This window comes from Pocillopora damicornis, chromosome 1 (assembly GCF_964200805.1).
Source record: "Pocillopora damicornis chromosome 1, jaPocDami1.2, whole genome shotgun sequence".
NCBI classification, from domain to species: domain Eukaryota; kingdom Metazoa; phylum Cnidaria; class Anthozoa; order Scleractinia; family Pocilloporidae; genus Pocillopora; species Pocillopora damicornis.
In genome coordinates this window covers 2,701,019-2,716,373 of record NC_142670.1, presented here as the reverse complement: position 1 = coordinate 2,716,373, position 15,355 = coordinate 2,701,019, and the positions used below count along the sequence as shown (strand labels likewise).

Below are 15,355 nucleotides of genomic sequence, written 5' to 3'. Positions count from 1 at the left end.
CCCAATTTCCACTTTTAAAACCTTGCCTAATCTAATTTTTCCTTCGGTGAGGTAGAGGGTTTTGATGCCCATTGTTTTTTTGTCATTAATGGTATTTTTTTTTCTCTTCTCCATCTTTATCGTTATTACTATTGTTATCACCAGTATACATTTTTTCGTTTATTTATTTATTCCTTTGTCTCCATCATCAGAATTATCACTATTGTTACAATCAGTATACATTTTTTTTCGTTTATTTATTCCTTTAATTTTTTCCCACAGAGTGCCAAGCAACCTTTTTCAAAAAATCATCCTACATATTTTCGAAAAGCGGAAAAAATTGGGTTGAAAACGAGATTGTCTGTCATGACCAGGGAGGTTACTTAGTCTCCATCGAAACTCAAGAAGAATGGCAGTTTATCAGTCATGAGATTCAAAAACGTGGTACTTCGAATACTAGCGCGTGGCACATTGGTTTAGAGAAGAATCGCGGAGTTTGGACTTGGAAGAGTGGAGAAAAACTAAATATTTCGAAATGGCGAGATTCTCAGCCAGATGGTAACGACAATTACGCGGAAATATCTAAGAATGGAGGCCTCTTTAATGGTATCTCTCGGGGTGATAAAAACGCCTTCATTTGCGAGATGCCCAGAGGTAAGATCACATTCCAACCATGAAGTATATTATGTGCTGAAACATTAGCAGTCTTGCACTTGTCTCAGGAAAATTTCTCTTGCTTCTTAAAAGTAAAAATGTTGTTCACATAATATGCTCGGCTCACCTAACTTGTACGTGTGAGCGACGAATGAACTTTTAAGCGTGTATCAGTAGTTGAACATACGGGGACATATGTTTCGAAAAAAAATGATCACCCTGGGATTTTCCCTTTTTTGCATCGCCTGCAGCTGGAAAAACAGCGATGGAAACTGTACATTTCACAACTTTTGTCGAGCGCGCTGAGATTGGGATAATCTAACCAACGGAATTTTCCCTTGCCACAAGTTACAAGGCGTGATCACTGACGTCAGTGAGTGAATCCGTGTTCTTTTAAACATAACGCATCGAAATACGTATGCCCAAGGTCTTGAGTACCGGTACTGAAGACAGAGTGCACAGTTTTTCCCGACCTTAGCTTATGAATAACAGTTCTTTTTCTTTTAAACTCAACGAAATATTTTCCAAAAGAACCCTAATGATTTAGGGCTGTAATTACGGCAAGATCCTCCATGAACTGAACAATTTTTGAACGAGTAAATGGTAGTTGAAACAGACTGAGGTAATGCAAATTAAATAGGGGCTTTACCGATATATTTTTATTTGTGTAATGGAAAAGGTGATTTAAAGGCTTCCAAACAAACTTTGAAACTTTTTTTCTAACAAGTATCTGTCACAACCTGACACCTGTAAAGTAGAGAGCGTGTAAGAAACAAAAGTGCATGCACGTTTTAAAAAAAGAAAACAGCAACAACATCAACGGCACTGGTTTGGCAAACAAACTTAAGTTCAATGTCTGTCACGGGAATTTTTTCTTTAAAATCAGTCAATGATCTTACAGAAAGTATTACTCACTTCCATCAACTATTGATGAACGAAGTATAGCTCTGTTCAGTCGGTAAATGGAAAGTAATTGTAAGTAAATTTAAATCTGTTTCGAGATGAGGGAGTTTGCTCGTTTACTTGGTGCAATCGCGTGTGTAAATCTGGTCTTTTGTCAAAAGTGGAATTTTAATGCCGCTTTTTCTCGTTGAATTCCTTCATTTTCTGTTGTGAAGTTTACGGTACAAATGTCCATATTGAGCGGACTTGCAAAGACTTACCGAAAGCAAATTTAAAGTATAGAACTGAAGATATCGCTCACTGTTTTTTAATGAACAAATTCTTTGAGCGATTTCAGATATAAAATGAATGAAAACCCCATCAATTAATTCAATTTTAAACAAATACGTTACGTTCTAACTTCCTGAGTTACTTTTAGTGAAGGTCTAGGTTAATTACAAACGGTTTTTATGCCGCGTGTCAACCCATTTAATGGCATATTTGCTACCAAAAATCATTTCAAAACCATTATTTTTGCCGGCAGCCACAGTGACTTGAGAAAGAGAAGGAGAGGATTGCTTTAAAGTGATTTACGTAAAAATACTTCTCAGCTGGCAAAGCGAAATATACTTATGAAAAAAGGCAACGAAGCTAAGGTTGTAGCTAGCGACTCGAGCACGCGTTGCAGTGCCGCTGAGCAGACAAAAGAAAATCCGGACCGCATTAAGAACCACAAAGATTGCAGGACTCGTTACCGTGCCCTCTTAGAAAAACAAATAATAAATATAAATGCTCTTTTGGGAGAAGTTTTCGGGAAAAAGCGTGTCAGAAGTGCAAGCGATAACCTTGACAGGTATTGTGGGTGGCTTTCAGGTCATGGTCAGACGACCTCAGGATTTCAGGGAAATCTAAGAAAATGTCATTTTAAGGACGAGTCATCACGGGTTTGAACCTGTTTTTAATACAACTGACTTTAAATTCCAAACTGCATGAAAAATGGAAAAAAAGTACAAGCAAATCCTAATTAATTTATCTTTACTTACTTTACATGTCAATGTTGATTACCGCCACCTAGATAATCTTTTGAGTTTGTCGCATGTACTTTAAATTGTTGTTTTCGTTTTTTCCACAACCTTTCCCATAACAACTGTATGCAGTGAACCGCGTATCTCCAGTTACACATTTATAAGAACTTACATTCACATTTAATTTTACGTTTTTTAAGTCTGTTCAGATGGGGGAGGAAGAATTGGGGGCGGGGTGTTTGCTTTCTTTAATTTTATTTTATTTTGAGGAAACTAAGGGCAACAGAAGCGCTTAGGCATCATAAAAACATTATTTGATATCGTTTGTGGAACTTATGAAAGGATTTACATAAACCCTCTGACAGTCAGAATCAAGTTTACACTAACATTTGAATGAAGCTCCTTCTAAAGCTCCGGTTGACATGTCTGTGACGGCAAGTTCTTCTACCAGTATTACCGTATTATGGGAGCCCCCACCAGAAAATGCAAGACATGGAGTAATCAAAGGTTTTAAATTGTTTTACAAAAGGAGGAGCTTTTTAGGATCTGCAACCTTTTTATTATGACTCACCTAAATATTAAACATTGAGAATGAGACAGAAATTGGGCTGGTCCGAAACTTAGGGTGCACGCGACAAATACTTTTATCAAAATAATAATTTATATTTCACTGTTCCCAAACTCCACGGTCCACGGATTTGATTACGCTTTCATCATTAATTATAAACTAGCCTTTTAGCGACTAACTTTCGCGCCCTCAGTTGTGCTGATGTCATTCATGAGGTCAATTCGCACGGATATCAATTGAGAACAACGAACAAACAAAAGAAGATATTGTAACGATTTGAAAACACCGCAGACTTTTGCAATTTTGATCCCATGTCATCTGAACAAGGCGAGGTAAGTTTCGCATGCCCCCCCCCCGGAATATTTTAAAATCTAAAGGTTCAGAAATGTTCTGGTCATTTCTTCCGTGGCATTTTTCTTCAGAAAAGTCAATCTTTGGCCAAAATCGAGACGAGGCAATTGTCTCGTCTTGCCTCATGCTAGTTATGGCCCTGCATCATTGCAGCTTTTCTTCTCATGATGGGAGATCTTATTCACAAGGCCATCTCTTACAAATGTTTTGTTTCACATCGCCCAACCAACCCAGTTTGTAAGAAATGCGAAAATAAGTTGTTTAAAAAAGGTTGAGCGATTGCTAAGACATACGTAGTTCAAGCCCCCTTGGTAAATTCTTTTCCACTGAAGAGGGGGTGTTCAATTAAGGCAACACAACAAGTGATTTTTTCATTAAAGCGCTCGGTGTTCCTAATTCCGAGGAAAATAAGAAACGATTCACATTCTCTTCTTACAAAGAGACTGCGTATGTTGAACATAACGAGAAAGAAATGAGTAAAACGAGGTGATAAAAAAAGGTATGACTAGGAATGAGAGGTGACACCCGAAGAGTGACTCTGGGAACGAGGTCCTCCCAAATATTTTGAATGCCACGCATTTTGGGTTGCGTTTTGAAAACTTGCGACGGTAACTTACTGGAAAATGCTATGTTTAAAAGTTAATCTTCTGTTTTATTTTGTCTTGTCACCTACCTTGCTGGAAAAAAAATGGCGAGGAATTTCGATTGTACCATTTTTAAAGTTTTAAACATGAGTTTGAAAATGTGAAAAGTATCATTCACAACTACGACTTAAAATGGAGTATAAAATTCTCTCAGTTCAAAGCTATGAAGGATTTTGAGCGAAAAGGTAAGTTGCAATTATAGTATAGTATTTATCAAATATAAAACCCGCTTGTAAAAGACGGAATCCGATCAGCGGAGCTAGCAACGTTAAAATGTTATTAACGACCCTCTTCGTTGAGCAATAAAAAAAGTAGAGATGAGGATTTTTCTTCCAAAGAGTACAGTACCTCCTGTTTAAGACCCTCTTCTCGAATCTAAGTGGAGATGTGTTTGTGTGTTCGTCGTGTTTGTTCATTCTTTATTGTAAATTTCCATAGGAGATTGTGTAGATTTGGGCCTTGGAATGGAAGATGGACAAATTCCAAATGATAAGGTTACTGCTTCTTCTGAACAAAGCGCCAACACACCCGCCAAGAATGGTCGACTGAACTACAAATCAGGATCATCATGGTGTGCAGGAACAGGTGACACTAACCCATATCTTCAGATTGATTTACGGGCACTTCATATTATCTGTGCTGTGTCCACTCAAGGGAATTCCAAAGCAGATCAGTGGGTGAAGGACTACAAACTACAGTTATCCACAGATGGGACATGGTGGAGAGACTACAAGGAAATTGGACAAGTTAAGGTATGGACATAAACTGTAAGACTTTGCAGTTCAAAGAAATTATTCAAAATATGATATCATAGACTATACAGGCAGATGAGCAATACTGTATAGGTTTGATGATATCAAAAGTCCCAGCCTTAAAAAAGTTGGTAATTGAAATGATTATTTTAGCAATCTATGTATGATGTATATCAAGTTGATATTCCAAGGGAATAACTTAATTAGCCCCTGGCCTTCATGCTGGACCTGGCTAGCTTTTGACTGACATTTATTTGTCATATGACCACTTCCTTCAAGTTGTTTCTGTACGCTCTCTCCCACCCTGGGGCTTTCCTTGAGTACTCAGAGGCTCCTTAAGCTTGTTTTCTCATTTAAGAGGCTCAAACAGATTAACTATCTCTTTTGGTCACTTTGTTGTGCCAGAAGGGTGTGTTGGGGGGTTATTTGGTTATAGTACCCATGCCTTTTTTCATCTTTGGAAAAAGTATACTATAATGTTGAGGTATGACTATATATTTCTCTCATAGGTGTTGAGGGGAAATAATGACAGAGACACAACTGTTAAACATGTAATTTATGGAGTGTCAACAAGATATCTTCGATTCCTGCCACAAACCCAGCAGGTTGGGGTGTGCATGAGAACAGAGGTGTTTGGAGTGCACCGAAAACGAGGTGAGTTTAAAATTTAATATATGGCTAAGTATTGCCCCATGTTGTACTGCATGTTTTGTACGTGCATAGCAATATTTATTACAGTATGTTAAATATTATGCTGTAAAATGTAAAATCAATATGTATAGGTAATCACATGATTTTGAGCGCAATTTGGAATAAATAGGCATGGGTAAATTTTTTCAAAGACTAACAAAATTGCATAAGCCTGTAGGCTGAGCGCAATTTGTGGTCTCTAAAAAACTTTACAAGGCTTGTTTAATCAAAATTGCACAACAAAACTCATGTGAATACGTATTAATAATATACATAAAAAAATACAAGATAGCTTATCATAATTATGCAGAAGCAAAGTGCACGCATTAAGTGCAAAAACAGTTTATTCAAACCCTGCAAGTGACATTGTGCATTTGGTCAAAACAACGTCTTACACATAGCGTAGAATGGCTATTGTTCTTGTGACATTTACTTACAGTTCAAGAAGACGCATAGGTCTGTCATAACGCTTATTACTATTCATGGGAGCCCAGAAAGAAGCTTTTTTATTGGTTGCTATGAACGCGCGGCAATACTCATTAACTTGAATGTGGCAGCAAACTGAACAATGGCTTTAGTGCGCTATTGTTACTCCCTTTGTTTGAATGACCACAACCCGCTTTTGTTTCTTCCTTCGTTTGAATAAACTCGGAGTAAGTTAAATACTTTACAGGGCTGACCATAACTATCTCGCCATTTGAACGCAGCCTCTCCGTTTATTTGAAGATAAAACATCGGGTTGTTTTCTTTCACAAATGGAGGCACTATATGCACATGTAACGGATTGATCGGGTTGTCAACGAGCTCTGAAAAGAGCTCCCGATCACTGACGTTTTCCATGACTTTAACCATTGCGCGATATGATCGGCTGTTTGAATAAACCAACTGCTTTACTTTACTTACTTTTAAAGTTCGCGGTAATAGTGAATAATTTTACAACTGAATGGTTTTTATGAATGGTCTATTATTTAGTCTTGGTAACCATTGTTATTCAATCGAAGGCTTAAAACAATAGCTCGCTCGCTCAAGACGCGCCATTTTCAAACGCGAATTCAACCAGCAGTTTTCAAACTGAAAAGGATAGTGGTTCCCGTTGACCAATTTGTAAACTTTTTGCAGATTCTTGATAAGAAAAGATTAATTTTCCATAAACCGTGCGTGGGTTGTCGAAATTCAGTAAAAGTTTTCAGAAATTTGCTTTGGAAAATGGACTCCATACAAAAAAAGGTCAATTTTTCCTTATTTTCAAGTGCAAAAGGATACTCCTTCCACTTGTTCAATCTTCTTTTTTTAGTCTTAAATTGTTGATACAACATTCCTCTTCAAAATTCCGTGCGTGGGTTTTAAGTTTTTTAATTCTTGAAATCAGGAAAGCAAGTTTTATCAACGCTACTTGGCCAATTATGGCCCTTTCTTCTCTAATTTTGGGCTTTTCAGAGCGCGTATTTGCGCTTCGGTGATCATGAATATTTAATGAATGTCACAGCATTCTGCCCTATGAATCAAAACAAAAATATACAATGACATTTTCACATCTTTAATGGCCCAAAAAAGTTCAAAGTCCAGCTAAGTCCAGTTCAAGGAATTGTTCAGCCTATTTTGTTGCTTCTTTGCACTGAATTAACCCTTAATTGAAACTACATATATGTGAATAGAGGCATAAGTGATTGTTTTTATTTTATAGCCTAAAGAAATAATTAATTTAGGATGAGATCCTACAGGTCCTTAAGAAATGATTTTTTTAATTATTTCATGATACTTGATATGTAAAATGATGTCAAGATTAATACTAATAATAGTGCCACGTTATGCCATTTTACAATAATTGTTTTGATAGAACAGGCAAAATACACAATGTTGTTACAGTGTAGTACAGGTCAAAATTCTAGTGGGGAGTGCAGTGACAAGTTGTGAATGCTAGTTGATTGAAACTTTGGTTTGTTTCTACCATTAAAGCTTAAATAATTGAGCAACAATGTTCAATCACACATTGGGTCACTCTTGTGCTGGCAGTTTATACATATTTGCTGCTGGTGCCTTGTCTTCAACAATCTTAACCACTACTAAACAACAAGAATAATGGACTGGAACAAACAAACTTTTGTGTGAAACATATAATTTTTTCAGTTATAAAGAACATCTAAATATATTTAGTTAAGCAGCTTCCATCTTTAACAAATGCCTAGTAAATAGGTAATTCGTGCAATTGTCAAATAATGCCATAAGATTTATTTATTTTTAAAATAGGAACAAACTACGTTAAAAAATGAAATACAATCATTTGTTTCACAAAGTAGTCTCTTTGGATGTGCATCGTAATGTTTCAACTGCATACTGCAAGTCTTCTTCAGATTATTAGGTAGACTGAGTATCTTTCCCATTAGAAACTTTCTACTCAGCTGTAATTGGATAGAATCTCACGCCTTGATAGGCGCCTTTTGCTGAAATGTTCCCTCAGTGGTCTGCTGTCATGGCTTCCCTACTGTCGTGTGTCCTAATTGTTGGCATCCCAGCATCTAGGATTTCTATTCCACTGTCCCTGTTGATGTTCTTATGTCTTATATTGACCTATAGGATTAAGACTTCAGAAGCAAAATTATAATAGTTCCATAATTAATCCCTTAGTAGACTATTTCCCCATGCACACTAACAAAACTTTTTGTGTGCACATGTAGGTCATTCAACTAATAAATGCAAGGTATTTAGAGGTAAACCACAGCCTCTCTTTAGAGGCAACCATGAATATAAAACAATAACCTCTAATTAAGTTGAGGTGAACTGATTCACAGAGGTTACATATAATTGGTCACTCGAATTGTCTTGTATGGTTTGTGTCAAAATGTGAAAGCTGCATGTTTTTAAATTATTATCTTGCAGTTTGTGAAATGGAGGCCATTGGTCTGGCCACTGGTGGTGCAATTCCTGACAGCAGCTTCACAGCCTCATCATATTACAATAATAGATATAAAGCTTCTTATGGTCGACTGAATGAAAATAATCGCTATTGGGCACCCAGGACTAGAAACGAACCCACCGACTTCTTACAAATTGACCTGCTGGATAACTATGTCATCTGTTCTGTAGCTACACAAGGAGGTAATGGTATCAATGAGTGGACAACAAGCTACAGGATCCAGTTATCATTGGATCGTATCACGTTTTTCACCTATAAAGAAAACAATATTGACAAGGTAGGGGGCACAGTTATTTCCCCATTCAGCATCAAGTGGTTGTCATTAAGTACAAGTCATCCTGACCAAGTCGCATTGACCATTACATCCTCATTCATCAATGCAACTTGCCTCTTTCTTCTTTCAAAAATCCATGAGATATTTAAGAACATTACACAGCTAGGAATATTACAGACAGTTTACTGCAGAGGAATAGCCATTTTTTCTTAAAGCATTTGTTGTATTCTCTTACAGGCTACATGTACCTCTCCCTTGAGTTGTTTCACCAGAAATGTTATTTCAACTTCTAATACACGGAAATTTAAACATTTTTTTGGTAGATTTTTACCGAACGAAACAATAACTCTTTTAATTGTGGTAGACATTAAAGACATGTACCTATAAAAAAGTCTACCCATATCGAAGGAGAAGGTTGTAGAATAGCTGATACATAAGGTCACTAATGATACAATTATTTTGCATTTATGCAACCAACTACAGGTTTTTACTGGAAATTCAAACCAAAATGGCATCATAAAAAACAATCTACAGGAATTTGCAAGCGCAAACTTTATCCGCTTCTGTCCAACAACATATCATAATTGGAAGGCTCTGAGGGTGGAAGTTTATGGAATAGTTCCAACGAAAGGTAATTTTTGCTTTCATCGTTTTCTCGCCCTAAGACAAAATAGAAGTCACAATAACTAATAATTTGTGAAAGCCAAAGGAGCTAAGGGGCTAAAGGCAAGGGCTACTTGTAAAGAGAAAGTTTAATATTCTCCAAAATTGATTAAACCTTGGTTGAGCAAGAATGGTTTTAAAATAGTTTTGACCTGACCATTTGAGAATTTGTTAATCAATACCTTTAAATTTATGCAGAACCCTAATATTTTGAACCTTGTTGAACCCTGAATATCACATTAACCACAAGGAGATCCCTCAGGTTTTGCTTTTGCAAACAAAGTTGTGCTTAGATTAATTGTTGTCCATGCTCCTTGTGTATGAGTCCTTGTGTATGAGTCGTGAATTAAGGTAGGAGGTAAGTTGTTAAGCGTGTGCGTTGTGAGAAAAAGAGCGGAAAGGACATATTTAAGCTTGAAATGATACAACAAGTTAAATGCGACCCTTTCATATATCCCGATAACTCTGGACTCTAATCGACGAGGCTCTTGCAAAAGCCACATACCACTACTCTTATCAGATGAGTCCAAAGTTTCTGGTTAATGTTATTCTTTGTGCACGGCCCCCTGATGCCATAATACCATTTACGAGAAAACAATACCTAAACGCTGTGATATTGTTACAGGTTATCTGAATGTTATGATGTCATTAGTGCAACATGATACCCTAATTGCGGTAATGTGATTATTAGTCTTTTCTTCTCATATTAGCGTTAACAATGGGGAAGTTCGAAGTATTTGTAAAGTATTCCAATAGCGTCCGTTTGTTTAGCACAATTCGGGTAAAGTATCTCGTAACAGTGGCGACTTATGGTGTTATAACACATTTAGTAAAACCTGCGTTGAAAGGAAATCAAAAAGGTCCTCGCTAGCGTCCACTTATTATAAAATATCCGTTTCATTCAAGTTTTGTAAATTGAGTAACGGTGACAAGCTTGAATTACAAACCTTTACGCCATCTGCGTTTCGTGTCACTCGCTACCCAATATTTTGAAAAATATAAAAAACTAGTGCCAGGAGGAAAACTGTACACAGTAAAAAAAAAAAACCTCGGTTGGCATGTCGTTCTAATCGAAGATTAAGATTCTCATCCACCTTAAGCAGCAACATCGCCACCGCTCTCGCCATCGCAGTCGTTATTGCCATCGACATCATCATCGGCGTTGCAGTCAACAAGGATTCAAAAGCTGGTGTGTAATTTTTGTTTTCTGTTTTCTGTTTTTTGTTTTGTTTTTTCACTTTTAGGATCCTCATACTCTATAATTATAACTGTTATTTCCCTTATTTACCTCAGGCGGCGGAATATGTTTCTAAACTTAGCAGAATGAATATCACCAACGCCAGTTCCTTACAGGTATTTCATTCTTCTAATTTCTATACGCAGTCATGGAACTGAAGTTCCAGTCAGTATGTTTTGAATGTTCAAACGGAATCCGTAAATACGAATTTTTATTAAGCGTATAAATAATTTTTTGTTTGTTTGTTAGTTTTTCTGCTTTCGTCTCATATTGCTCGTGGCAGTAAAAGATTAATGGCTCATAACTTTTTACTTGATTAAGACGTTAACCTGTATAGTTTTTCTCGCCTGTAAGAAAGCAATTTTAGGAATTTTTATAGATAAATTATCGTTATCAGTATTATTATTATTATCGTAATTCGTATGTTCGTAGACGAAAACTGAATAATCTATCCTCCAAGTAAAATATTTTGATTTCCTGGTCTAGTCGATCTCTAACCTGTGCACATGCATTTGTGTCCGAAATTGGTTGGCTCTCTCGCTTGAATAATTTTCTTATCTATTTGTAATGATTTTTTTTTTATTTTCTTACCAAAAATGCTTAGCACCTTACCTAAACAAAAATATTTCATGTCATTACAGGAAGCCATAGCGGTTTTGGAAATATTTATCACAGGTATTAAAAAAATCACAAAAGCTCGTAACCGCGCCCCTATAACAGATGAGATTGAGACAAGAAGAGGATCCACTTTTAAAGTGGCAATCGCCTTTGAAGAATTTGCTCTTAAATACAGCAAGCTCCACCTGACTGGAACAAGGTCCTCACAAGTGATCGACAGCCAGACAATGGGTGAGTTTAAACAGCGTATAATCCATAGGCCTTGATGATGTAGTAAATTGATATAGGTTACTGAATGAGAAGCTTTATTGCTGGATCAATCGATCCATTCATTCCTTCCATTGACTATTTATGTTCATCAATCATTATGGAATTGGATGATAATATCCAGCGATCTGAACCCTTCAAAATGCTGACGTCTTATGATCAATTATTTTACAATATTTAAAGGATTGCGCTGTTGAGAGGTAAAGTAAATAAAAGCGTTTATGCAACTATGATATACAGACTGTATTTTCAGTCCAGCTAGTGTCGTGAAATTATTAATACCATCACCTGTTGTTTTCTTCGTTAGTGCTGGGTATTCATAAAGCCTACCACCAAAATGCAAGTGACTGAATGAAGGATGAAGAATCGCAAGGAAACATAAATGTTTCGTCTGCAAATTTTGCAAAATCCGGTTGGTATCGACTGCAGTGTTTACTCCTCAATGAATAAGTACAATTCCCAGTATTTCCCTTACAAATTTACGTGGTAATGAAGTACAGCTGCGCATATACATAGTTCTGAGTTTGTTTGTTTGTTTTTTTACACAGTACATTTGATTCAGTTATCTGAAGTTTCGTGAAAGACCATGTTCTGGCTTGATTTTCTTTTCTTCCTCAATTTCTTTTTTTAAGTTTCACTGGTTGTTGGGATTGTGTATAAGGATCTCCACAAACTACTGGACACAAATCAAACCATCAGAAATGAAGCAGGCGAAGCCACAAGGTGAATTTTAACTTCTCTAAACTTTTAAACAAATTGTTTCTTCCGCGGAAAACAAAGAAATGCATTGCATTCAACCAACAAAATTTCTTAAATTTTTCAAAGCAGTATTTCGTGGTCCCTGTGTGAATCAATTACTATTTTCGGTGTCAAGGAAATCAGCTTCAAGTAACACAGTAAGAGCTCCTTGGTTACCATGGTTACCGTATCGTCAAAAATTGTCTAAAAATTATATAATTCAAAATATAGAAAATTATGATTTTCTTGTCTTTTTTTGACAGGTATTTGAACTCCAGGATAATGGCCGTGGCTATGGATCCAAAACCAAACAAACTGGAAGCGAATGTCATGTTAAAGTTCAGAAACCTGAAGGTAAGAACACGATTAAAATTATTATCAATTACGCTACATTGTGTTTATTTATTCACATTTTCAGGTTGATGAAAGAGAAAAGACATGTGTATTTTGGAGGGGCTTTAGCAAAAGGTAACAAGCTGAAATATATTACTACCTTGTTCTAGAAGTTATGCAAGCTAATCTTACGTAATCTTTGTTAACTGCTATGAATTTTTTGTTTGTGAAGGAAACACCAATCAGCTCTTGCAGCAGGAAAAACCAAAAGAATTTCAACAACATACGAGTGGAAAAGCCCCCAGTTGATTATTATGCCGGCATGACTTTCCCTTAAGTTATCAATTATCCGTCACTGTCAATCTGATACTTCCTGTTTTGAAGTCATTTCTATCTGCATTTTATTCGTTTTCATTTGCGTTTGTGGCCTTTTTTCGCTTCTGCCATCGTCTTACATATTGTTGACAAAATCGTTTTGTTTACCGTAAAAGTAAAAGTTCGCCTTTTGTTTTTTCTGTTTTTCCGTTTTTCAATTTTCTTCACATAAGGTAAGATTCAGTTGTGTTTTACTAGCCTGGATCGTCAATATACCTTTTCATCACATTGTAACAGTTAGAATATCAAAGCCGACTTCATGAGTAGCACGTATCAATTACTGAATAAAATGGAAAGTGGTCAACTTGGTCTCGAGGCTACGATTATAATGAGGAAGATAGCAAGTTGACCTTTTGGTAACCAAAAGTCTTCTTCAAAATTTTTTTTATAATATTGTTGTTATTGTTTTAATTTTGTTGTGTTATTTTCTTTAACGTTGTCGTTATTTTTCCAGCTCAGAAGGATTTTCAGGGAGAGGATGCCATGTGGTTGCATCGCAAAGCAACACAGAAGAAACAGTGTGCAGCTGCAATCATTTGACTCATTTTGCTGTCTTACTTGACTACAACGGCAGCTCAGGGGTAATGGACTAATGTTTACCTTACCTTCACTGGTGGTAATACAATTCCATTCAAGTGATTGACACATTTCTAATTCTTTTCATGCGATTTATGAAGCAGCTCACTGAGGAAGACGAAACTGTTCTGGAGATTATCACCTACGTGGGATTAAGCCTGTCAATCATAGGAATACTTTTGACAGTTATTCTATATTCCTTCCTTACGTAAGTGCTACAGCCAGAAATTTTGAAACTTTATATTATTTTAAAGACGTCAGACGTAAGTAAGACCTCTTCGCGAAAAGACCGACACTCAGTCAATGCATATTGAAATAACTACCTGTTGGAACATAAAGTTACTTTCCTTTTTTTTGGTCGGTTTTGTTTTTGTTTTAGTCTGCTTGTTTTTATTTGTTTGTTTCTCTAGAGATGTTCACCAGCCTCTGTCACAAATACGATTGAGTCTTTCTGCTGCCCTAGGAGCTGGACAATTTATTTTTCTCGTCGGGATAAACACCACAAAAAACAAGGTAAGCGACTTCTTCATCCATTGATGAATATTTTTTTAACGAGACTCAAGACGAGCATTAAGAAGTACACCAGATCTCTTTGAAAAGATGCATGAAAAGTAGTCAACTTTTTTTCCTCTCTCTCAGGCCTCTTGTATTACAGCTGCAGCTTTCATGCAATATTTCCTGATGGCTTCGTTCTGTTGGATGCTGGTGGAGGGATTTTACCTCTACCTCTTTGTGGTGAAAGTTTACAACATCACCGAAATGATGCACATGTATCACGTCATGTCATGGGGTATTTTCATTTTACTTGTTTTGAATTGTTTGACTTCATGATCACCTGAATCGACTCGCATTGACATCCTACTTATGTTTAGGTTTACCCATCGTCATGGTCGGTATTACATTGTGCATCGCTGCTGGAAAAGATGGAATAGAAAGCTTCACTAGTGATAAATAGTAAGAGAATCCTTCGACATTAGTTTTTTTTTCTCCTTGTACACATTTCCTGTCTCCCACAAAAATGTATTTTTTTTTTTAAGTACAACTCTTTTTGCACAATCTTGTGTTTTTAGTTCGTTTTCATTTCGTAGATTTTTGTGTCCCTGTTTTTTATCCAGGTTTTGTGTCTCTGTCTCTGTCTCTCGTTCTGTCTCCCTCCCTCTCTTCTCTTTCTCTGGGTCACTGGGTTAGAGGATTATATGCAGCAAAAATATGTTTATATTTTTTTCTCTCCGTTTCTCGTTTAAAGTTGCTGGCTGTCCTACACAAACAACCTCATCTGGATATTCGCCGCATTTATGGCTTTTGTTGAAGTGGTGAGTCTACAATTAGTCAATCCCTCGCATTTTCCTTTTTCATGCCAAGACTAACCACCGGTGGAGATTGTCTCTCTCGTTCCCATGCTTATTAGAAAACGAAAAGCATATTTCTGTTTTCGACTACCAGGCTCAAAGCTCACAACCTTTCCAACTCCGTTTACGCTCACTATGTATTCAGCATTACTCGTCTTAGCAACAAGCACTCTGCCAACATTTGACATTCCTTGTTTGTTTCAGCTCAACATTTTGATACTCGTCCGAGTCATAAAAGAGATGACCACGCTAGTGCAACCTATGGGGGAAGACAATCATATTAAGCAGATACATTTAGATTTAAAATTTGCTGTTAGGAAGTAGGCTCTTTGCAAAGGTAGCTTGAATAAATTGGAGGCAGCACTGCCAGCAACAAAAGAACGTGCACGGTCCCTCGTTTTAACGGGACGGATACAATGATATAAATCTCACTCGGTTTGTCAGCCTTCATAAGATATTTCTGCCT

General features: G+C 36.7%; 1 protein-coding gene and 2 long non-coding RNA genes across 3 annotated transcripts; all 3 read left to right on the top strand.

Moving 5' to 3' along the window:
* Positions 1–10,257: 10,257 nt before the first annotated feature.
* On the top strand, positions 10,258–11,869 carry LOC149051315 (uncharacterized). The gene is made up of 3 exons (XR_016188999.1): positions 10,258–10,749; positions 11,275–11,482; positions 11,826–11,869. It is a non-coding gene; the product is annotated as an uncharacterized LOC149051315 (long non-coding RNA).
* On the top strand, positions 11,354–13,752 carry LOC149051314 (adhesion G protein-coupled receptor G5-like). Its single transcript, XM_089214032.1, has 7 exons — positions 11,354–11,482; positions 11,826–11,930; positions 12,151–12,241; positions 12,520–12,610; positions 12,675–12,724; positions 13,419–13,545; positions 13,645–13,752. The coding sequence occupies exons 2-7, from the start codon at positions 11,870–11,872 to the stop codon at positions 13,750–13,752; spliced, it is 528 nt and encodes a 175-aa protein (XP_089070158.1). The 5' UTR covers positions 11,354–11,482; positions 11,826–11,869.
* Positions 13,753–14,418: 666 nt separating this feature from the next.
* LOC149051313 (uncharacterized) lies at positions 14,419–15,213 on the top strand. Its single transcript, XR_016188996.1, has 3 exons — positions 14,419–14,494; positions 14,787–14,853; positions 15,094–15,213. It is a non-coding gene; the product is annotated as an uncharacterized LOC149051313 (long non-coding RNA).
* Positions 15,214–15,355: the final 142 nt, after the last annotated feature.

Excerpts from the sequence above, each read along its gene's own strand:
- LOC149051314 (XM_089214032.1), top strand. The coding sequence starts at position 11,870 with ATGAAGGATGAAGAATCGCAAGGAAACATAAATGTTTCGTCTGCAAAT. Across the intron at positions 12,611-12,674 it reads TAAAGTTCAGAAACCTGAAG|GTTGATGAAAGAGAAAAGAC; the intron begins GTAAGAACACGA and ends TCACATTTTCAG. Across the intron at positions 13,546-13,644 it reads ACTACAACGGCAGCTCAGGG|CTCACTGAGGAAGACGAAAC; the intron begins GTAATGGACTAA and ends TTTATGAAGCAG.